This window comes from Nicotiana attenuata, unplaced genomic scaffold (genome assembly GCF_001879085.1).
Source record: "Nicotiana attenuata strain UT unplaced genomic scaffold, NIATTr2, whole genome shotgun sequence".
Taxonomy (NCBI): Eukaryota; Viridiplantae; Streptophyta; class Magnoliopsida; order Solanales; family Solanaceae; genus Nicotiana; species Nicotiana attenuata.
In genome coordinates this window covers 221913-247465 of record NW_017671735.1, presented here as the reverse complement: position 1 = coordinate 247465, position 25553 = coordinate 221913, and the positions used below count along the sequence as shown (strand labels likewise).

At 40.6% G+C, this 25553-nt stretch overlaps 1 protein-coding gene across 1 annotated transcript in view; it reads right to left on the bottom strand.

Moving 5' to 3' along the window:
* The window catches only part of LOC109209920 (protein TPLATE-like), a 10196-nt gene extending 748 nt beyond the window's left edge, over nt 1–9448 (bottom strand). Inside the window, exon 1 of the mRNA XM_019373287.1 lies at nt 9377–9448. Coding sequence (XP_019228832.1) covers nt 9377–9413 — 37 coding nt within the window. The 5' untranslated portion in view covers nt 9414–9448. The remainder of the gene's footprint in view (nt 1–9376) is intronic.
* Nucleotides 9449–25553: the final 16105 nt, after the last annotated feature.

Genomic DNA, 25553 nt, shown 5'->3' with positions numbered 1-25553 from the left:
TACAGAAGCTGTCTCAATACCAAGCGGCAGATGATGATAAGGAGAAAATGGAATGCATTGAATTTGAACATAAATCCAAGCAGAAAGGAAAGGTCCAATCTTCATATGATAAAATACCCAATTAGAAGTGTCCTGAAAAACTATAAATGTGGTTTTTCGTAAATCAACATAGTAAATATTCCACAAAGAAAATCAAATAAGTTTCCGTTAGAAACAGAAGTTACTGAACCTATCCATCAACTGTCCGAATATGTGTGATGCAAACTCGGTGGAAGGTCTTGGAAGAAGAGATATTCAGGCCACTCAGGAATGGAGACTCTCCCATATTGCTGCATGTAAAGATTAATCCGTGCATGCAGAGCAGCAGCAGTAGCCATAGAAACCGCTTTCCTTTCAATATGTTATGTACCAGTACACTCAAACTATAGCAGGCAAACTAGGCATAGACGAATATTAACAGGAAATTTTTATTGGCAAAAAGAAGCATCGGTCGAGGAATTTTCATGTATGGCTGACATCTCAAATGACGGGTTCTCCTGAATTCAGGTCTTCAGGGCTTTTCTTTTGTCTCATAACTTATGGTTCCTTCTTCAGAGTCTTCATAATGGCAGGACCCAAAACCATAAAATGGATGGGTTAGTAAAGTACTTGAATCCAAAGGTTCACAACGGCTCAAAAAATGGAAACGCCCACAGTTTACCACCTTACTCAGCACTGGTTCCTGGATTCAGCAAAGTCCGTCAATGTATGAAACAGAACTATCAATCTATAAGAGTTACCACCAAGAGCATAGGTCCAAAGTCAATTTACAAGGATAATGGAAAATAGTGAACAAAAGGTTATCTCAATATCGAGCAACGTTTTCGGAAGCAAATTGAAAATCGAGATACAAAGTCGGTTAATCAGGAAACCCCTTCCCTACCCCTTCTTGTTCAGTCGAAAGATAGGGACAAACCTTAAAAAAAGCGATGTTTGGTCACGAAACCCCGGAAACCAAATCATCAAGTGAATTACACATTTATCCATATGGGAAATAAAATTTGGAATTACAATGAACACAATTATAATATCTACCATCAATATATCTTTTTCTCTCAATATCAAGCTAAAACAAAAGATGTGTAACCACACAAAATATGCAAAAGGCATGTCTTAGGCCTCTAATTAGATAAGCATCTGCAAATAAAGAGTTAAAATTTTTTATATTGCAAAGTAGGCGAATCATGGTAATGAAAAAATGAGATTAAAAAACTTCAGAAAAACGCAACAAAGGAGATTCACAAACCTTTGACTAATATCTCAGGAAGTGTCAGATTTAATCAATGAAGGAACTGTCACTATACCATGATCATTTTGTGGCAACCTTAAAATTAAAAACTGTTTAAAGCATATAATTTCTTTCCAACAGTTCAATTCACTGGGTACATAGGCATTGTTAATCTCTTGGGCAGTTGTTTGGATAGCGCTGCGGCGACAAATAGCGACGTGGCGCCCGCTTCACTGAGGCGAGAGGCGCTGCACGCGAAGTGCTCCTCTCTCACTCGCGCGCCGACAATTTATACCAAAAAACATAAAATAATTTTTATATTAACTAAAAATCAATAACCAATTATATTAATAAATATATATCCAAAAAATTAAAGGACTCAAATTTCAAGCTATATCATTTCGGTTTAGTATTTATCGGATGACGCCATACTCTCACGCTGCTTTTATAAGAAAAAAATTATCACAGTCAATATTTGCACATTAATTATACTTATATAAAAGAAGACAACAAAAAAATAGAGCAAAAAAACAATGTTCTCACCTTTGCACACAGTACCACTGCCTCTGGAAAAAAACAGCAAAGAAAAAACAGACAAAAAAAGCACGAGCAAAACAAAAAAATTATTCTGCCTTTGGAAAACAGCAAAGAACGAAGAAACAAAAATGAAAATTTTTGCCTCTCAGAAAAACAGCAACTATTAGAAAGAAGACAAAAACAGAGCAAAAAAAAAAAATAAGCAGCAGAAAGAAAACCCTCAGTTTTCTGGCTCGAGGAAAAACAGCACAAATTTACAGGACCCTATGCCCTGTGTTGCCTATCGACAAAAAACAGGAGAAAAAAATAGAAAGAAGAAGAGAGAAGAAAGAAGAAAGAAGACCATTTGGCTCTAGTTCTCTATTAGACAAAAAAACAGAAGAAAAAAAAAATAGAAAGAAGAAGAGAAGAAAGAAAGAGAACCCGAGACCACTATCTTGAGCTCGGTTCTCTATCTGACAAAAAACAGAAGAAAAAAAAATAGAAATGAAAACGAGCAGAAGAAAGAAGGGACGACAAGAAGAGGAGAGGAGAAGAAGCATAACTCTGCTGTTATTTTTCCGCTGTTGAAGCTTGAAGAAGTATGAAGCCAGATGATGAAGAAAGACTGAAGAAGACCGTGGTTTGTTCGCATGGAAAAAGCACCTAATCGCTGACCAGTTTTTTAGTTCGCGGGTGAAATAATCTCGAACCCCTTCAATTCCGACTTTAAAGTCTTCTCCCTTTCTTTTTTTTTTTTCAAAAAATAGCGACGTACAGTCGCTACTCGCCACACAGTCGCCTCACGCAACACACCCTGTAGGCGAGCGCATTTGAATATCGCAACGCAAATAAAACGTATTAGGATATACTTCTGCTCGCATCGCGTTCACTGCTATCTTTGGATTACTGACTTAATGCTCTTGGGTTGTCCCAAAAGTTTTACATGCTTGGCTACAGAGAAGAGATCAGTCCACGATGTGATGAGGCATGGTAAGAATATAACTAAGTAAATAACATTGCCACAAAAGGGCCACATTAAGTTATAGCAGTTAAAATAATTCTGTGAATGTGTGGGGAATTAATAGGCAGACAAAAGGAATAAGGTGTAAAGCTACTTTTACAAAAAATGGATGCAGATGTTTGTGTACAGAAACAAAGATGAAGGGGATTGAAGTTAGATTATATCAAGCAAATTGGAGGATCTAGGTGGTCTGATTGGGTGGAGGTAGAGGCTCAAGTAACCGTGGTGGAATTATCATTTTTCTGGGATAAGAGAAGATGGAAGTGCTTGGAAAAAATTGTGGGAATCCATTCAGCTATGTGTTTGGAAGAAGAGAGCTCGGGAGCCAATCATGCATTTATTGGGGTATATGGCCAGCGACAGAAAAACAAGGAGGAAATTTATGGAAAGAACTGCAAGGCAATCAGTGGATATTGTTCTCAAACCATGGCAATAGGAGGAGATTTCAACATAATGAGATTTGAAGAAGAAAAAAGGGGAAAAGCGAGAATAAAGAGCGGTGGAGACTCAAAGCTCATAAATGAACTAGACTAATTGATCTTCCGCTTCCATGGGGGATCCTTTACTTGGTTCAGAGGCAGAAACAGTCGGAGTGCTTCCAGGATAGACAGATTTTTAATATCAGAAGATTGGGATGAGCACTTCAAATTTTTGAAACAGAGGGTTCTACCGAGAAAACACATCAGAGCATTGTCCTATCTTGTTGGATGTGGAATTGGAGTAAAGAAAAGACTATTTCAAGTTTGAATAATAGTGGTTTGAACACAAGGGTTTCACAAACCTTGTGGATTATTGGTGGAAATCTTATGATATTACATGGTGAACCAGATGGCTATTCTTGCAAAGAAGCTTATCTTCTGAGAAAAGTGATTTAAGGAAAGTGGAATAAGGATGTTTTTGGGAAATTAGAATAGAAAAAATAAGGCTCAGCTTAGATTGGAGGATTTAGATCATGGCGTGAGGGAGGATCAGGATGAGGAATAGAGGAAACAGAAAGAAAGTATATAGAAAGGGAGTTACAGGAAGTTTCAAAAGCTGAAGAGATTTCATGGAGGCAAAAGTCTCGATGCTTATGGTTAGAAATGAGGGACAAAAATACAAAAATTTCCATAGAAAGCCAATGCCCATAAAAGATTTAATTGCATTGACAAAATTAGTGATTGATGATGTTTGGGTGGAGGATGAGAATTTAATAAAGGAACAACATACAGGGATTCTATGAAAAACTGTCTTTCAAAGAGAATGAAAATTGGAGGCCAAGGTGGGAGGATGAGACTCTTAAAAGGCTTTCGGATGATGATAAGGAATGTGCTGCAGAGACATTTTACAATGGAGGAAGTGGAAGATGTAATCAATCTTTTTAGAGGTGACAAAGCCCCAGGCCCTGACGGTTTCAACCTTATTTTTTTCAGAAATGTTGAGTAAGTAAAGGATGATGTGTGGAGAACTGTTGAAAAGTTTTCATAAAAAAGGGACTTTTTATCAGGAGCCTAAATTCCTACTTTGTTGCTTTGATTCCCAAGAAAAAGGTGCAATAGAGGTGAAAGATTTTAGGCCATTAGTCTATTGGGAGTGTTGTACAAGATTCTAGCAAAAGCTTTTGGCAGAAAGACTTGAATATGTGTTATTGGCAAACTAGTTTCTATGAGTCAGAATGCATTTCATTAAGGGTAGACATGGGAAGAATCTATAGGGCTATCACCTTCTTTGGCCAGATCTTCCAATCTTTTCACAATTACAGTTCACTGCGCCACCCTAACTTTCATTATTGAGCTAAAGGAGTTCCTAGCCCTTCAAGTTTACACGTTGATCTCTCTCTATTGGCATTGGCCAAACTAGTTTCTGAGAGTCAGAATGCTTTCATTAAGGGTAGACAAATAACAGATGCATCTATGGTGGCTAATAAAAGTATTGAAATCTTATTGAAAAGGAAGAAGAAGAGGTGTTTCTTGCAAACTTGACCATGAAAAAGGCATATGATCATGTAATTGGTCTTGTTTGTTAAGCATAATGAAGAGCATGAATTTTTGGTGAGAAGTGGATTGAATTGATCGGTTTTGATCATCCCACCGTCTAGGTTCTCTGTTGATAAATGGAAACCCCAAGGCTATTAGATCTCAAAGAGATTGAGGCAAGGAGATTTCTTATCCCTTGTTTATTTACTCTGGTAATGGAAGGTTCTCAAGTAAGATGTTAATTGAAGGCAGAAGAATTAGGATGGATAAAAGGAATGAGCTTTAGAAGTATTGACGAAGACAAGGTTCTCTTCACATTCTATAATTGCTGAGTGATACTCTATTGTTTTGTGAGCCAGAGAAAGAACACATGTTTACCTCAAAGGAGTTCTTTTTAACTTTTGAAGCAGTCATGTTTGAGGACTAATTTGGCAAAAAGTAGCATTTCAGTATAAATTTGATGATATTATTGATGAATTGGTTTGATATTTGGATTGTAAAGTGGAGAAGTTTTCAACAGTTTACTTGGGCTTCTTTTGGGGGCAAAAAAATGATCCTAATATATGGAAAGGGTGTTCTGGACAGATGTGCAAGTAAGCTAATTCTTGGAAAAAACAGTACCTATCCTGTGGGGTAGGCTCACTCTAATTAATAGTGTGTTGGATGGTATGCAACATATCTGATGTCTTTTATTCTCAATGCCTGCTGTAGTAAAAAAAGATGAATTCTTTGAGAAACCAATTTCTATGGGAAGGAAATGCTACTAAAAAGAGGTCGCATTTAATAAAAATGGCAGATAGTATTGAATGATAAAAAAGGATGTGTCTCGAGTAAGGAATTTGAAATTGCATAATAAAGAGCTACTTTTCAAATTTTGGAGATACATTTAGGGGTGGCAAATGGGGCGGTGCGGCGGGGGCGGGTTTAAGCGCGAGCGGGTTTAAAGCTACGCAGGTGGGGGTGCGGGGCGGGTTGAAAATATTTTTTAAAAAGCTAATGCGGGGCGGGGCGGTTGCGGGTCTACGCGGGTTTTGCGGGTTTGCAAAGTTTACTGGATTTCTATTGTATTACCAGTAAGACATGACTCATGAGAAGGTATGCGACAAAAATAGTAGAATAACTGTTTAAATATTGATACTTAATCAAAACAAAACTAAATCATTTATAATCTTCTTCTCTTTAAGTACACCTTTTAATTAGTGAAATGTTAATTAAGTTAGAAATTTTGAATAAAAGAGAAAGCTAGACATTTAACGAATATAAAATGTAGTTTAGACAAATATTTTTAGATTAAATTATTAACATTTATCACTTAATCATCTAATGAAAAGTTTTGTTGCACAAAATTTTTTGTCAGTTAAAAAATCATACAAATAAATAATAGCGCCAACCAGAATCGTATAACGTTCAAGTTTTGTCTTTTTCGGCATTCCCATTATGAATTTCAAAATCCTCCAATCCAATTGAACAATTCAGTTGGTTGATGGAATCGAAAATCCAGCAATAAAATTAATTAAAACAAATTTAAAAAAAAAAACTTAGTGCGGTGCGGTGCGGGGGACGCAGTGTGGGTGTGGGGCGGGTGGATGCGGGTGCAAATCTATGCGGCGGGTTGAAATTCTTGCGGTTTGCCCGCAACGCCACCGCACCGTTTTCATCCCTAGATAACATTCTGGAAGATAATAAAGTTAGGAAGAATTTGATTAATGCCATTTATGGAAATAGAAAGGCTGGAGACCTCCTGCTCTACACATGAAGGCAAGAGGTGGTTTATGGAAGTGCATAGCGGACTATGGGAAGAATTTTTGGAGTATACTAAATTGGAAGTTGGCAATGGACAAAGAATCAAATTTGTACAGATTTATGGATAGGGGATGCATGTCTTAAATCTAGATTCCCTTAATTTGTACAATTTTCTGTTAACAAGGATGGTACACCATCTCGATTTCTACTCGATACAGGTTGGCAGATAGTTCTGAGAAGGAATTTGGATGATTGGGAAATTGAGGATTATTGCCAATTGACGCAGTTAGTAGGACAAGTTGTTGTTGATCATAACAAGGTGGATTCTTTGATTTGGATTGCGGTAATGATAGAACTTTCTCTGTGAAAAGCTGTTACGACAGGTTGATAGAACAATCAAATCACAACATAACAACTTGCCTTGGAAAATTATTTGGAAAATCAGAGCTCCAGTCAAGGTAGTTGCTTTGGTGGATAGCAGCCTGGGGAGCCTGTTTAACTCTGGACAATTTGCAGAGAAGAGGTTTAAGCTGTGCATAGGTGTTACTATGTGAGAAGAGAAAGATCAGTGAACCATCTACTCCTGCATTGCAGAGTACTAGGCAATGCTGGGATCTATTTTTTAGCATATGTGGTATTTCATCGGTGATGCCTCAAACTGTGAGGGCTATTAGAAACTTGGCAATACCCAAAGAGTACTTAGAAGACTGAACAGATGTGGAGAACCATTCCATTGTGCATTCTATGGCCTTATGGCTTGGAAAGAAACAAGGCTTGCTTTAAGGACATTAGATATAACATTATTAGAATTAAGAATATATTGTCTTATTAATCTGTTTTTTTGGTGTAGATGTAGCCAGTTAGGAAATTTGAATCAAATTATAGGAGTTTCTAGAGGTGTTGGGAGGGTGAGAATAGTTTGCTGATGTTGTAATTTGGGATGTTTTCTGTAACTTTATTGTACCATCTTGGTACCTTATTGATAAAAGTTTACCTTATCAAAAAAAAATAACATTGCCACCCCTAACCATTTAAATTGCGAAATTATATGGTACACACAATATAATTATAGTAGCTGAATAGTTAATTCCCTAGATTCATGTCCCAGCACCACTGAAGATCTAATATTTCCATGTGGGTATTAACCCAAGAAAAGAATCAGCCACAAGAAGGTTTGTCACTCTTTACTCTTGGTGAATAATATATATATATATATTTGTTTAGCTTCTTATTTATTATTATTTATTATATATATATTTATATATATATATATAATTTATTTATATATATATTAAGAAGCTAAACAAAACATAAGAAAGCTAACAAATCCACAAACCGATTTTATGTCACTTACAGTATAAGAAAAAATTAGACCAGCACAAGATATTTCCGCTTAGGGAAGGCATGGAGTAACTGATACCCCCTTCAAACATCCTCAAATCTATCTATCCATAACATCCAAAAATAATGCAACCTAGGGATAGTTTGCCGTAACTCCTAGATTAGTTTCTCCATCCTCCAATCATCCCACATCATAAGCTTGCCTTTATGGTGCACGCAAAAAGTTTTAGGTACATGTTCCAACTTATCCCTTGCAACAAAGCAGGAAGAGGTGGTGGGATCTTCCCTGATATGACTTAGCATAAATATAGCATAATGCAGAAAACAAAGAAGCTTTCTCTTAAACTTAACTCAAGTGAGGGCAGTCCTTATGCAACATTACCCAACTAAGCCAGGTGTTATTTCCTGTTGAGTCTTTGGTTCTCAGATTAAACTTCCAGTATTGTATCTAAGTGGCGTTGTAGCATGCCGCTGTTGGAAAGCCTTTTGCTATCTGTGCCTCATATCGGACATCAATCTGTCTCTCTTCGATTATCTGCAATCACTCCTGGTCAACTTTATCTCATTCAGCCAAGAGACGTTCCTATCTTCAAGTCTGCCAGTTCCTCCTTGAAGACAATGTATCCATCTTCTACATTGAGCAATAGTAGCCTTTAGGTAAAGAAAAAACACATGGAATAAGACTAGAAACACCGACTTTCAGTGTATTGTGTGAAATCCAGCTCACATCATGCCAGAAGCCTTTTATCTTCTCTCCGTTTACCACTTCTCTAAAGCATGGTTATTATTTTTGAAGTCTCCAAAGCTTTGGGCATTGCTTCCAGGGTTCCTAAGCCATACGGGAAGGACACGCGCTAGTGCACCACTGATTTTGCCTCCATGTTTAGCTTTAACACCTTCTCAGTAGTGTAACATTGCTGATGTTTACGCATGCCACATCATCAATAGGTTTTATTATGCAGTTGCAATCTTTTAGTTTTCACTTCTTTATTATGTCTTTTTCTTTTGTTTTTCAAACATAGTTAATCTGCAACAAGTAATTTTCACCACTTTGACACTAGTTATAATGTCAATATTCAATAGTATGTTTGTTATTATGGTATCTTGAGTGTTGAAGCAGGTTTTTTGATAAAAATGATTTAATAGCTTCTACAATATCAATTAGCTGCTGTTGCTGCCCCAAAGTCGCTCCATAGAACATACCATAACTCTATTTTGATGGTGTTAGCGTTTGACCAGTAACCAAAGTCATGACACGAAAGTTCAGAGGAAAGATGCATCTAGAAGGGGGACAAATGATAACATGTTTCAATTCTCTCTCAATCCAACCAACCCTAAAAACTAACTCGAAGCAATACTCCTTCGGTTAAGTAGGAGTTCATCTGATGCTCCGGATCACAAATTTGCACATCATTGTGGTCGTCTCGCCGCCAAGATCCACATTTCTGCTCACTTCACTTGCACCAAAAACCATCATGCCCAAAAACCCTCCATACCAGGTTTTAGCAGCAAAACAAAGCTGCTCAATACCAAGCGGCAGATGAGATAAGGAGAAAATGGAATGCATTGAATTTGAACATAAATCCAAGCAGAAAGGAAAGGTCAATCATCATATGTAAAATACTCAATTAGAAGTGCCTGAAAAACTTAAATGTGGCTTCTAAATCCAACATAGTAAAATATTCCCAAAGAAAATCAGAAGACGTTCCTTTAGAAACAAAGTTACAGACCTCTAATCCAGCAACTGTCCGAATGATGTGTGAGCAAACTCGGTGGAAAGGTTTGGAAGACAGAGATATCAGGCCACTCAGGAATGGAGAGTATTGCTGAGCAGCAGTAGCCATGAAACCGCTTCCTTCATATGTATATGTACCAGTACACTCAACTATAGCAGGCAAACTAGGCCATAGACGAAAATATTCAACTGGTGAAATTTTATGTGGCAAAAGAAGCTCGGTCAGAGGAATTTTGTATGGCTGACATCTCAAAATGACGGGTTCTCCTAATTCAGGTCTCAGGCTTTTCTTTTGTCTCATAACTTATGGATCCTTTCGGTCTTCATAATCGGCGGGACCAAAACTATAAAAGGGGTAATAAAGTACTTGAATCCAAAGGTCAGAACGCTCAAAATGGAAAACGCCCACAGTTACACTGCTCAGCACTGGTTCCTGGATTCATGCAAGTCCAGTCAATGTATGAAACAGAAACTATCAATGTATAGAGTACCACCAATGAGCATTAGGGTCCAACAGTCAATTTACAAGGATAATGAAAAATGTGAACAAAAAGGTTATTCAATATCGAGCAACGTTTTCGAGCCAAATGAAATGAGCATAAAAGGTTTCAGGTTAATCAGAAAACCCCCTTCCCTATCCCCTTCTTTTGTCCAGTCGAAGATAGGGAACAACCTTAAAAAAGGCGATGTTTGGTCCGAAACCCCGGAACAACCAATCACAAGTGTCTACCATATTTTCCATATGGGAAATAAAATTTGAATATATGAAACAATTAAGTGAATATCTATCCATCAATATATCTTTTTCTTCTCAAATATCAAGCTAAACCAAAGATGTGTAACCACACAAAATATGCAAGAAGCAATCTTAGGCCTCTAATTAGATAGCATCTGCAAATAAGAGTTACATTTTTCTATTTTGGAAAGTGGCGAACATGGTAATGAAAGACATGAGATTAAAAAACTCAGAAAAACAACAAAGAGATTCACAAACCTTGACTAATATCTCAGTGTGTCAATTTAATCAATGAAGAACTGTCACTATACCATGCTCATTTGTGGCAACCTAAAATAAAACTGTTAAATAGATATATTTCTTTTCCAACAGTTCAATTCACTTGGTACTAGAGCATGTAGATCTCTTGGGTTGTCCAAAAGAAGTTTTACATGCTTGGTCTACATAGAAGAGATCAGTCCACGTGTGATGAGGCATGGTGAAGATATAACTAAGTAAATAACATTGCCACAAAAGGGACCACATAAGATATAGCAGTTGAAAATAATTTGCTGGAATGTGTGGGGAATTAATGGGCTAGACAAAAGGAATAAGGTAAAGCTACTTTTACAAAAATGGGATGCAGATGTTGTGCAAAAACAAAGATGAAGGGGATGAAGTTAGATTATATCAAGCAAATTGGAGGATCTAGGTAGTCTGATTGGGTGGAGGTAGAGGCTCAAGGTAACCGTGGTGGAATTATCATTTTCTGGGATAAGAGAAGATGGAAGTGCTTGGAAAAAATTGTGGGAATCCATTCAGCTACTGTGTTATTGGAAGAAGAGAGCTCGGGAGCCCAATATGCATTTACTGGGGTATATGGTCCATGCAACAGAAAAACAAGGAAAAATTTATGGAAAGAACTCGCAGCAATCAGTGGTATTGTGTCTCAACCATGGGCAATAGGAGCAGATTTCAACATAATGAGATTTGAAGAAGAAAAAAGGGGAAAAGCAAGAAATACAAGAGCGATGAGAGAATTCTCAAAGCTCATAAATGAACTAGCTCTAATTGATCTTCCGCTTCGTGGGGGATCCTTTATTTGGTTCAGAGGCAGAAACAGTCGGAGTGCTTCCAGGATAGACAGATTTTTAATATCAGAAGATTGGGATGAGCACTTCAAATTTTTGAAACAGAGGGTTCTACCGAGAAACACATCAGAGCATTGTCCTATCTTGTTGGAATGTGGAAATTGGAGTAAAGGAAAAGACTATTTCAAGTTTGAAAATATGTGGTTTGAACACAAGGGTTTCACAAACCTTGTGGATAATTGGTGGAAATCTTATGATATACATGGTGAACCAGATGCTATTCTTGCAAAGAAGCTTATTCTTCTAAAAAGTGATTTAAGAAAGTGGAATAAGGATGTTTTTGGGAAATTAGAAGATAGAAAAAATAAGGCTCATGGCGTGAGGGAGGATCAGGATGAGGAATACAGAGAAACGGAAAGAAAGTATATAGAAAGGGAGTTACAGGAAGTTTCAAAAGCTGAAGAGATTTCATGGAGGCAAAAGTCTCGATGTTAATGGTTAGAACATGGGGACAAAAATACAAAAAATTTCCATAGACAAGCCAATGCCCATAAAAGATTTAATTGCATTGACAAATTAGTGATTGATGATGTTAGGGTGGAGGATGAGAAATTAATAAAGGAACACATACAGGGATTCTATGAAAAACTGTTCAAAGAGAATGAAAATTGGAGGCCAAGGTGGGAGGATGAGACTCTTAAAAGGCTTTCGGATGATGATAAGGAATGGCTGCAGAGGCCATTTACAATGGAGGAAGTGGAAGATGTAATCAATCTTTTAGAGGTGACAAAGCCCCAGGCCCTGACGGTTTCAACCTTATGTTTTTTCAGAAATGTTGGAGTAAGTAAAGGATGATGTGTGGAGAACTGTTGAAAGTTTTCATAAAAAAGGGACTTTTATAAGGAGCCTAAATTCTACTTTTGTTGCTTTGATTCCCAAGAAAAAAGGGGCAATAGAGGTGAAAGATTTTAGGCCCATTAGTCTATTGGGGAGTGTGTACAAGATTCTAGCAAAGCTTTTGGCAGAAAGACTGAAATTGGTTATTGGTAAACTAGTTTCTGAGAGTCAGAATGCATCCATTAAGGGTAGACATGGGAACGAATCTATAGGGCTATCACCTTCTTTGGCCAGACTTCCAATCTTTTCACAATTACAGTTCACTGCGTCCATCCTAACTTTCATTATTGAGCTAAAGGAGTTCCCTAGCCCTTCAAGTTTACACGTTGATCCCTCTATGATGGCATTGGCAAACTAGTTTCTGAGAGTCAAAATGCTTTCATTAAGGGTAGACAAATAACATATGCATCTATGGTGGCTAATAAAAGTATTGAATATCTATTGAAAAGGAAGAAGAGAGGTGTTGCTTGCAAACTTGACCTAGAAAAGGCATATGATCATGTTAATTGGTCTTGTTTGTTAAGCATAATGAAGGAGATGAATTTTGGTGAGAAGTGAATTGAATGGATCGGTTATTGTATCTCCACCGTTAGGTTCTCTATGTTGATAAATGGAAACCCCAAGCCTATTTTAGATCTCAAAGAGGATTGAGGCAAGGAGATCCTTTATCCCCTTGTTTATTTACTCTGGTAATGAAAGTTCTCAGTAAGATGTTAATGAAGGCAGAAGAATTAGGATGGATAAAAGGAATGTGCTTTAGAAGTATTGACGAAGACAGGGTTTCAATCTCTCACATTCTATATGCTGATGATACTCTATTGTTTTGTGAGCCAGAGAAAGAACACATGTTTTACCTCAAAGGAGTTCTTTTAACTTTTGAAGCAGTCACTGGTTTGAGGACTAATTTGGCAAAAAGTAGCATTTTCAGTATAAATGTTGATGATATTATTGATGAATTGGTTGATATTTTGGATTGTAAAGTGGAGAAGTTTTCAACAGTTTACTTAGGGCTTCTTTTGGGGGCAAAAAAAATGATCCTAATATATGGAAAGGGGTTCTGGACAGATGTGCAAGTAAGCTAATTCTTGGAAAAAACAGTACCTATCCTGTGGGGGTAGGCTCACTCTAATTAATAGTGTGTTTGATGGTATTCCAACATATCTGATGTCTTTATTCTCAATGCCTGCTGTAGTAGAAAAAAAGATGAATTCTTTGAGAAACCAATTTCTATGGGAAGGGAATGCTACTAAAAAGAGATCGCATTTAATAAAATGGCAGATAGTATTGAATGATAAAAAAGGAGGTGGTCTCGGAGTAAGAAAATTGAAATTACATAATAAGAACCTACTTTTCAAATGGCTTTGGAGATACATTTAGGGATAGCAAATGGGGCGGTGCGGGGGCGAGGCGGGTTTAAGGCGGCGGAGCGGGTTTAAAGCTACGCGGTGCTGGGCGGTTGCGGGGCGGGTTGAAATAATTTTTTAAAAAGCTAATGTCGGGGCGGGGCGATTGCGGGTCTACGCGGGTTTTTGCGGGTTTGCACAAGTTTACTGGATTTGGCCTATTGTATTACCCAGTAAGACATGACTCATGAGCAAGGTATGCGACAAAAATAGTAAAATAACTGTTTAAATATTTGATACTTAATCAAAACAAACTAAATCATTTATAACTCCTTCTCTTTTAAGTACACCTTTTAATTAGTGAAATGTTAATTAAGTTACAAATTTTGAATAAAAGAGAAAGCTAGACATTTAACGAAATATAAAATGTAGTTTAGACAAATATTTTTATGATTAAATTATTAACATTTATCACTTAATCATCTAATGAAAAGTTTGTTGCACAAAAATTTTTGTCAGTTAAAAAATCATACAAATAAATAATAGCAGCCAACCAGAATCGTATAACGTTCAAATTTTTGTCATTTTCGGCATTCCCATTATGAATTTCAAAATCCTCCAATCCAATTGAACAATTCAGTTGGTTGATGGAATCGAAAATCCAGCAATAAAATTAATTAAAACAAACTTTAAAAAAAAAACTTTATGCGGTGCGGGTGGACGTAGGTGTGGGTGTGGGGCGGGTGGATGCGGGTGCAAATCTATGCGGGGCGGGTTGAAATATTTGCGGGTTTGCCCCGCAACCGCACCGCACCGTTTTCCATCCCTAGATACATTCTGGAAGATAATAAAGTTAGGAAGAATTTGATTAATGTCATTTATGGAAATAAGAAAGGTTGAAGACCTTCTGCTCTACACATGAAGGCAAGAGGTGGTTTATGGAAGTGCATTAGCGGACTATGGGGAGAATTTTTGGAGTATACTAAATTGGAAGTTGGCAATGAACAAAGAATCAAATTTTGGACAGATTTATGGATAGGGGATGCATGTCTGAAATCTAGATTCCCTATGTACAATTATTCTGTTAACAAGGATGGTACACCATCTCAGATTTCTACTCAGATACTGGTTGGCAGATAGTTCTGAGAAGGAATTTGGATGATTGGGAAATTGAGGATTATTGCCAATTGACGCAGTTAGTAGGACAAGTTGTTGTTGATCATAACAAGGTGGATTCTTTGATTTGGATTGCCGGTAATGATAGAACTTTCTCTGTGAAAAGCTGTTACGACAGGTTGATAGAACAATCAAATCACAGAAATAACAACTTGCCTTGGAAGATTATTTGGAAAATTAGAGCTCCAGTCAAGGTAGCTTGCTTTGGGTGGATAGCAGCCTGGGGAGTCTGTTTAACTCTGGACAATTTGCAGAGAAGAGGTTTAAGCCCGTGCAATAGGTGTTAGCTATGTGAAGAAGAGCAAGAATCAGTGAACCATCTACTCCTGCATTGCAGAGTATCTAGGCAATGCTGGGATCTATTTTTTAGCATATGTGGTATTTCATCGGTGATGCCTCAAACTGTGAGGGGCCTATTAGAAACTTGGCAATCCCAAAGAGTACCTAGAAGACTGAAACAGATGTGGAGAATCATTCCATTGACCTTATGGCTGGAAAGAAACAAGGCTTGCTTTGAAGGACATAGAAATAACATTATTAGAATTAAGAACATATGACTTCATAATCTGTTTTTTTTTTTTTTTGTGTGTAGATGTAGCCAGTTAGGAAATTTGAATCAATTTATGGAGTTTCTAGAGGTGTTGGGAGGGGGGAGAATAGTTTGCTGATGTTGTAATTTGGGATGTTTTTCTGTAACTTTATTGTACCATCTTGGTACCTTATTGATAAAAGTTTTACCTTATAAAAAAAATAACATTGCCATCCCCTAACCATTTAAATTGCGAAATTATATGGTACACACAATATAATATAGTAGCTGAATAGTTAGATTCCCTAGATTCATGTCCCAACACCACTGAAAGATCTAATATTTCCATGTGGTTAACCCAAGAAAAAGAATCAAGCCAACAAGAAAGGGTTTGTTGCACTCTAAAACAATTAAATGAAGCTATCTCCCTCCAATAGTTTAAACTTTTAGATAAGACAGCATGACTCAAGTGGATGACCTATACCCTCTCTGATATCTTCTACTCCCTCCGTTTCAATTTATGTAAACCTGTTTGACTGGGCACGGAGTTTAAGAAAAAATGAAGACTTTTGGAATATGTGGTCCTAAACAAGTTAAAAAGGGGCCCAGAGTATTTGTGTGGTTATAAAAGCTTCTCATTAAGGGTAGAGTTATAAGTTTATACTAAATTGTTTCCAAATTTAGAAAGGGTTCATTCTTTTTGGAACGGACCAAAAAGGAAATAGGTTCACATAAACTGGAACGGAGGGAGTATTACAACTATCAGAGATAGAAATTAGATAAATTTTTATTTTAAGCATAAAAACACTCCCTAATGTGCAGGCCTGATTATTGACTAAGCATGTAAAAATATTTTATTGGTTAGTATAAATAAGACTCAACTACAGGACTTCTCTATGTTTCTTATCACATTATACCAACTCATCTAAAAACTTAAACGATTAGAAAATAATTAGTTGTCTTTTAACATCACTGTTGCATAGAGCCGTTAATCCTACTATATCATTCGATTCATGATCTAATTTAGGCACTTAATGTTGCCAAAGTAGCACTCTGAGAAATTAACAGCAGATGGACTAAAGGTCCAGTCAAGTCATCAATCATTACGAATTAGACTGAAATTTTGAGTTCCCTGGTGCACCATAACTAACTTTTGAGATCGGTCAGTCCCAGCGCATTGTATCTGTTTCAAATACAAGGCCCAAGAGTTTTTTCAGTCAGTTGCTCAAGATCCAGGAGTTCAAGAACTGTAAATCCAAATCATTATTAGTACTGATCCTTCTGCTTTCAATTTTTGTCAAGAATTCCAATGGCATGATACCCAACCTCTATTCAGTACCGCCTTTAGTTTTCTTCTAAGAAACTAAGAGCCTAACATGAAGAGTCCTACCTCCCGCGTTCCACCTGCAGTAGTAACCATACTCAGGGAACTCCAAGAGTGTCCTAGATTTTTTTTTTTGTCATCCTTCTACGCATTATTATTCAGGTCGCTGTCACTACACTATAATGCAGCACTTTCTTCACTCCTTTGTGACGACCCAAAGGGGTCATCACTTGTTTCCTTACTCATTCTGTGCTTCTGAGGCCTTGAAAACCTCATTTGGGGTTGCCTCAATTTGCGTGCGTACTCCGGGCGCATAGCCGGAAAGCTTAAATATGAATTCTGTGAAAAAAATGCTAAATTTTGATATTAAATTGGATAAATTTGACTTCGGTCAACATTTTGGGTAAACAACCGGACCCGTGATTTGACGGTCCCGGAGGGTCCGTAGGAAAATATGGGAGTTGGGCGTATGACCGGAATCGAATTCCGAGTTCCCAAGCCCAAGAAATAAATTTTTGTGTGAAATTATTTTCTGGAAATAATTAAGGAAAATGAAAATGAAATGATTTAGGCCGCTAGAGGTAGAGTCCCAGAGGTGGAGCTCAGGCCGCTAGAGGTGGAGGCCAGCCAGCAGCAGGCCGTCCCAGAGAGGCAGTTCAGGGTGGTGGGGCCCAGCCCCGATGTTATGCTCTTCCAGCCAGGCTAGAGGCTGAGTCTTCAGATGCAGTCATTACAGGTACTATTCTGGTTTGCGATAGAGATGCTTCAGTGTTGTTTGATCCGGGGTCTAAGTATTCGTATGTGTCATCCTATTTTGCCCCATATTTGATCATGCCTAGTGATGCATTGGGTATTCCTATTTATGTGTCTACACCGGTGGGTGATTCTATCGTGGTTGATCGAGTCCATCGATCTTGTGTTGTGATGATTGGGAGTCTTGAGACGCGTGTTGATTTGTTGCTTTTAGACATGGTCGACTTCGATGTTATATTGGGGATGGACTGGTTATCCCCGTATCACGCTATCTTGGACTGTTATGCCAAGACTGTGACCTTAGCCTTACCGGGTATGCCTCGTTTAGAGTGGAGAGGACTCCTGGTCATTCTACCCGCAGTGTCGTATGTGAAGGCTCGGCGTATGGTCGAGAAGGGGTGTTTGGCCTATTTAGCCTAGGATTCCAGTGCTGAGGTTCCCTCTATTGATTTTGTGCCCGTTGTTTGTGAGTTCCCTGATGTTTTTCCTTCAGACCTGCCGGGTATGCCACCCGACAGGGATATTGATTTCTGCATTGATCTGGTACCGGGCACTCAGCCCATTTCTATTCCCCCATATCATATGGCCCCGCCGGAGTTGAAGGGGCTAAAAGAACAGTTGCAGGATTTGCTTGAGAAGGGTTTCATTAGACCCAGTGTCTCTCCTTGGGGTCGCCGGTGTTATTTGTCAAGAAGAAGGATGGGTCAATGAGGATGTGTATTGATTACCGGCAATTGAACAAGGCAACGGTCAAGAATAAGTATCCACTGCCGAGGATTGATGATTTGTTCGATCAGCTTCAGGGTGCCAGGGTATTTTCCAAGATTGACTTGCGATCTGGCTACCATCAGTTGAGGATTAGGGCATCTGATGTCCCTAAGACAGCTTTCAGCACTCGATACGGGCATTATGAGTTCTTGGTTATGTCATTCGGGTTGACAAATGCCCCAACCGCTTTCATGGACTTGATGAACCGAGTGTTCAGGCCTTATTTGGATTCATTCGTGATAGTTCATTGATGATATATTGATATACTCCTGCAGCCAGGAGGAGCACGAGCAGCACCTTAGAGTGGTTCTTCAGACTCTGAGGGATAGTCAGTTATATGCCAATTTCTCCAAGTGTGAGTTCTGGCTGAGTTCAGTTGCATTTCTGGGTCACATTGTATCAGCAGAGGGTATTCAGGTAGACCCGAAGAAGATTGAGGCAGTCAAGAACTGGCCTAGACCAGCATCAGCTACAAAGATTCGGAGTTTCTTGGGGTTGGCAGGCTACTACCGTCGGTTTGTGGAGGGGTTTTCATCTATTGCAGCCCCGATGACTAGGTTGACCCAGAAGGGTGCCCAGTTCAGATGGTCGGATGAGTGTGAGGCGAGCTTTCAGAAGCTCAAGACAGCACTAACCACGGCACCGGTATTGGTTTTGCCCACAGGATCAGGGCCTTATACAGTTTATTGTGATGCTTTCCGTATTGGGCTTGGTACAGTGTTGATGCAGGATGGCAAGGTCATTGCCTATGCTTCGAGACAGTTGAAGATTCATGAGAAGAACTATCCAGTGCATGATCTAGAGTTGGCAACCATTGTTCACGCATTGAAGATTTGGAGGCACTATTTGTATGGCGTGGCATGTGAGGTGTTCACTGATCACAAGAGTCTTCAGTACTTGTTCAAGCAAAAGGAGTTGAATTTGAGGCAGAGGAGGTGGTTGGAGTTGTTGAAGGATTATGATGTCACCATTTTATACCATCCGGGGAAGGCCAATGTGGTGGCCGATGCTTTGAGTAGGAAGTCAGCCAGTATGGGCAGTCTTGCTTATATTCCGGTCGGTGAGAGGCCGCTTGCTTTGGATGCTCAGGCTTTAGCCAATCAGTTCGTGAGACTGGATGTTTCTGAGCCCAGTCGTGTGTTAGCTTGCACAGTCGCTCGCTCTTCATTATTGGAGCGTATCCGTGGTCGGCAGTATGATGATCCCCATTTGTGTGTCCTTAGAGACACGGTGCAGCACGGAGGTGCCAGACATGTTACCTTAGATGATGATGGAGTTTTGAGATTGCATGGTCGAGTATGTGTGCCTAATGTGGATGGGCTCCGAGAGTTGATTTTGGAGGAGGCACATAGCTCCCGGTACACTATTCATCCGGGAGCCGCGAAGATATATCAGGATTTGCGGCAGCATTACTGGTGGCGTAGAATGAAGAAGGATATCGTAGCATATGTGGCTCGTTGTTTGAATCGTCAGCAGGTTAAGTCCGAGCATCAGAGGCCCGGTGGTGTATTTCAGCGGATTGAGCTTCCAGAGTGAAAGTGAGAGCGGATTACTATGGATTTTGTTACTGGACTTCCGTTGACTCGAAAGAAGTTCGACGCAGTATGGGTCATTGTTGATAGGCTGACCAAGTCAGCACATTTCATTTCTGTGGCAGTCTCCTATTCTTCTGAGAGGTTGGCTGAGATCTACATTCGGGAAATTGTTCGCCTTCATGGTGTGCCCGTATCTATCATTTCGAACCAGGTTACGCAATTTACCACGAGCTTCTGGAGAGCGGTGCAGCGAGAGTTGGGCACACGGGTTGATTTGAGCACAGCATTTCATCCCCAGACGGACGGTCAGACCGAGCGGACTATTCAGATTTTGGAGGATATGCTCCGAGCTTGTGTTATTGACTTTGAGGTTCGTGGGATCAGTTCTTGCCTTTAGCAGAGTTTGCCTACAACAACAGCTATCAGTCGAGAATCTAGATGGCTCCTTATGAGGCTTTATATGGTAGGCGGTGTCGGTCTCCGATCGGATGGTTTGAGCCGGGAGGGGCTCGGTTGTCAAGGTACAAATTTGGTTCAGGAGGCCTTGGACAAGGTCAAGATCATTCAAGATAGGCTTCGTTCAGCTCGGTCTAGGCAAAAGAGTTATGCAGACCGCAAGGTTCGAGTTGTGGCATTTATGGTTGGTGAGCGGGTATTGCTCCGAGTGTCGCCTATGAAGGGCGTGATGAGATTTGGAAAGAAGGGAAAGCTTAACCCTAGGTTCATTGCCGCCTAGCTTATCAGCCGTGCATCCAGTTTTTCATGTATCCATGCTTCGGAGGTATCACGGCGATCCAGCCCACGTATTAGATTTCAGCACTGTCCAGTTGGACAAGGAGTTGTCTTACGAGGAGGAGCCGGTAGCTATTTTGGACCAGCAGGTTCGTTAGTTGAGATCCAAGAGTTTTCCTTCTGTTCGTGTTCACTGGAGAGGTCAGCCTCCCGAGGCATCGACCTGGGAGTCAGAGTCTGATATGCGGAGTCGCTATCCTCATCTTTTTTCCGACTCAGATACTTCTTTCTTTTGTCCATTCGAGGACGAACGGTTGTTTTAGAGGTGGAGAATGTGACGACCCAAAGGGTCATCACCTGTTTCCTTACCCATTTTGTGCTTCTGAGGCCTTGAAAACCTCGTTTAGGGTTGCCTCGATTTACGGGCGCAGTCCGGGCGCGTAGCCGGAAAGCTTAAATATGAATTCTATAAGAAAAATGCTAAATTTTGATATTAAAATGAATAAATTTGACTTCGGTCAACATTTTGGGTAAAAAGACCTGGACCCGTGATTCGACAGTCCCAGAGGGTCCGTAGGAAAATATGGGACTTGGGCGTATGCCCGGAATCAAATTCCGAGGTCCCAAGCCCGAGAAATGAATTTTTGTGTGAAATTGTTTTCTGGAAATGATTAAGGGAAATGAAAATGAAATTTGATTAAAAGATTATGGTATCGGGCTCGTATTTTGGTTCCGGCGCCCGGTACAAGTCTTATATATGCTTTAAGCGCTTTCTGTAAAGTTTGGTTGAAAACGAACGTCGTTTGACGTGTTTCGGACTTAAAATGGTGTTTGACGTGTTTCGGACTTAAAATGGAAAATTGATGTTTTATGAAAATTTGAAAGATATCATGAGTTTTGAGGCTTGATTCTATGTATATGATGTTATTTTGGCAATTTGATCAGGCGAGTAAGTCCGTAGGATGTTTTTGAGGTTGTGTGCATATTTGGTTTGGAGCCCCGAGGGCAGTTTTGGATAGGTGTCGAAGTGCATTTTTAAACATAATAAAAATCTGGTATGCTTCTTCTGTGATCTTCGCATTTGCGAAGATGTGTCTCGCAATTGCGAGCTCGCAAATGCGAGCTTTGTATCGCAATTGCGAAGCCTGGGACTTGGCCTACTGATCGCAAATGCGATCTTGTTTCTCGCAAATGCGAAACTCAATGGGTCGCAAATGCGACCTTTTCATCGCAAATGCGAGGCCTGGCAAAATGGGAAGGGTTCGCAAATGCAACCCAGCTTCGCATTTCCCACAAATGGTCTGGGTTCACAATTGCGAACCCCAGTTCGCAATTCCCATATGTGCAGCCCAGCAATTTTCATACTTAGTCGAATTTTAGGCCATTTTTCACCCCCCCCCCCTTTCAAAATACAACTCCTTAGGCGATTTTTCAAGAACAAGTTTCATCCCAAATCATTTGTAAGTCGATTTTTACTTAATTCTTTCACTCATTAACATCATTTAACATGTTTTCCACTTAGAATCAATGATTTTCATGGGTGAAATTGGGGGTTTTGGGTAGAACCTAGATTTTTTTAAAAATTGGGGATTTGGACCTCAATTTGAGGTCCGATTTCAAAACAAATTACATATTTGAGTTCGTGGGTGAATGGGTAACCAGGTTTTGGTTCGAACTTCGGGTTTTGACCACGTGGGCCCGGGGGCGATTTTGGAATTTTTGGGAAAAACTTTGGAAAATTTATTTTTATGCATTCAAATTGATTCATTTAGTGTTTATTAAAGTAATTAAGTGACTTGTGACTAGATTCGAGCGGATTGGAGGTGGAATCACGGGGTAAAGCTATAGTTGAGGCTTGAGTTGAGTTCAAAGCATCGAGGTAAGTGTTTGGTTTAACCCTAGCTTGAGGGATTAAGAGTTGAGTCATAATTGCTACTTTTTTATGTTGAGTACGACGTATGGGCATGGTGACGAGTATCCATGCGTCGGTGTCAAGCATGACCGTGAGTCTTAATTTGATAATTGTGTACCCTTGTTTGATCCTATGAACGTTGTGACTAAATATTGGTATTAGTTGTGCCAGGAAGAAGTTGAATAGGATTGGTTATAGCTGACTCTCCCTTGTCAGAATGTTTGACTTGTTGTTATAGTTCCCTTGCCGGGAAGAGTATTAATTTGATTGTTCCCTTGCCGGGATTGTATTGTGTATTGTGTTGAAAGTAAAGGGAGCGGGTGGTACGCCTACCACAAGTGATATTGAAATGGGAGCGGGTGGTACGCCTACCACTAGTGATATTGAAATGGGAGCGGGTAGTACGCCAACCACGAGTGATATTGAAATGGTAGCGGGTGGTACGCCTACCACGAGTGATACTGAAATGGGAGCGGGTGGTACGCCTACCACGAGTGATATTGAAATGGGAGCGGGTGGTACGCCTACCACGAGATATTGAGAAATGGGATCGGGTTGCACGCCTACAACAAGATGAGTTGAATATGAAAGTTGTCTTATCTTTTCATTATTGTTAGAAGTTAAACTGTAGATGTACGTACCATTATTCCTGATAGTTTGTTTCTATCTGTTACCCCTGAAGCATGCTCCCTTCCCCAGCTTAAATTGCTATTTTTCTGTTGTACTTGTATATATATCTGTACAGGTTTATCTGGAGTCTGGTCCTAGCCTCGTCACTACCTCGCCGGGGTTGGGCTAGACACTTACCAGCACATGGGGTCGGTTGTGCTGATACTACACTCTGTGTTATTTTGCACAAATCTAGTTTTCGAGCAGCAGCAGCAGTAGTGTGAGAGCAGGCATCATTTCAGCGAGACCCGAGGTAGCCTTGCAGGCGTCCGCAGGCCCGGCGTCTCCTCTATCCTTTATTTTATCTGTTATCTCATTGTAATCGAGACAAACAGCTTATATTCTCTTTCAGACGTTTGTATGTAGTATTCTTAGTAGTTCGTGAGTGCAGTGACACTAGTCTTGGGTAGAGGATTTTGTTGAACCTTCCGCATTTCCATTCAGCTTTATAAAATGTTAAGACTTACACTTATTATTGAATTTTGTTGTTTTTGTATTGTTGTCGTAAATTGTTAAATGGATTATATTATTAATGGATAAGTAATTAAATTTGGCTTGCCTAGCTCTCATTAGTAGGCGCCATCACGACTCCCGAGGGTGGGAAATCCGGGTCGTGACAAGTTGGTATTAGAGCTCTAGGTTACATAGGTCTCACAACTCACGGACAAGCTTAGTAGGGTCTGAAGGATCGGTACGGAGACGTCTGTATTTATCCCCCAGAGGCTACCGAGTTAGGAAAAGTTTCGCACTTGTTCTTCCATTGTCGTGCGGTTTGGTTTCTCAATGCTAATTGAACTTCTACTCTGTTCTTTCGCAGATGGCGAGAACACGTGCTTCCTCATCTTCCGATCAGCAGTCCGAGCCCCAGACAGCTCCCGCTAGGGGTAGAGGGCGAGGCCGAGGCCGTGCTAGAGGCCGAGGTAGGGGCGAAGCTCAGCCCCGAGCAGCAGCACCAGTGGCAGAGCCTCAGGTTGACATTGACGAGGAGGTTCCGACCCCAGCCCCAGCAGTTCCGGTGGGCCCAGCTCAGGTCCCAGAGGGGTTTATTGCTACCCCAGTTCTTCAGGATGCTCTAGTCCAATTGGCGGGCCTCACGGAGAGCGTCACCCGAGCAGGTTTGCTTCCTGTAGCACCAGCCGTCTCTCAGGCTGGAGGAGGGGCCCAGACTCCTGCTACTCGTACTCCGGAGCTGGGAGTTCCCCCGATTCAGACTCCAGCAGTTCAGCCAGTTGGAGTAGCTCAGCCGGGTGTGGTAGCCCAGGCCGGTGATGGGGCAGCTATGTCAGCCGATGCTTTATGGAGGTTGGATAGGTTCACCAAGCTCTTCATTACTACTTTCAGCGGTGCATCTACCGAGGATCCTCAGGATTATTTGGACAGCTGCCACGAGGTTCTTCGGAACATGGGTATTGTTGGGTCCAATGGAGTGGACTTTGCTGCATTTCGCCTATCTGGATCCGCCAAGACTTGGTGGAGGGATTTCTGTTTAGCTAGACCAGCAGGGTCTCCAGCCTTGATATGGGATCAGTTTTTTGTGTTGTTTCTGGAGAAGTTTCTCCCTATCACATAGCGTGAGGTTTATCGGAGGCAGTTCGAGCGTCTCCATCAAGGATCCATGTCAGTCACCCAGTACGAGACCAGGTTTATTGAGTTGGCTCGCCATGCTATTATCATACTCCCCACTGAAAGGGAGAGAGAGACGGTTTATTGATGGACTCATTCAGCCTATTCGTCTCCAGATGGCTAGAGAGGCGGGGAGTGACATCACTTTTCAGGAGGCGGCCAATGTGGCCCGGAGGATCGAGATGGTATTGCCACAGGGGGGTGGTCATAGAGCAGACAAGAGACCCCGTCAGTCAGGCCGATTCAGTGGTGCCTCATCTGGAGGCAGAGATTCTTATGATAGGGGTCAGCCTTCTAGGCCTTTCCAGTCAGCCCTCCAGGTTTCTCAGGGTGCCCCAGGTGATCGTGGTTTCCGTGGGCATTATTCTGATCAGCAGCCATTCAGTGCACCGCCAGCTCCTATCAGTGCGTCGCCGCTCCAGAGTTCCCGTGGTGGTCATTCAGGTCGACGGGCCAGCAGACTCAGCAGCCGAGGGCTTGTTTTACTTGTGGCGACACGAGGCACATTGCTAGGTATTGCCCTCGAGCTTCGAGCAGTTCTCAGCAGCAGTGTCCCCGTCCTATGATTCAGGCACCAGATGTTCCACAGGCCGCCCAGCCAGTTAGAGGCGGGGGTAGAGGTACTAGAGGTGGAGCTCAGACCGCCAGAGGTGGAGGCCAGCCAGCAGCAGGCCGTTCCAGAGAGGTAGATTAGAGTGGTGGGGCCCAGCCCCGATGTTATGCTCTTCAGGCTAGGCCCGAGGCAGAGGCTTCAGATGCGGTTATTACAGGTACGGTTCTGGTTTGTGATAGAGATGCTTCAGTGTTGTTTGATCCGGGGTCTACGTATTCGTATGTGTCATCCTATTTTGCCCCGTATTTGATCATGCCTAGTGATGCATTGGGTATTCCTGTTTATGTGTCTA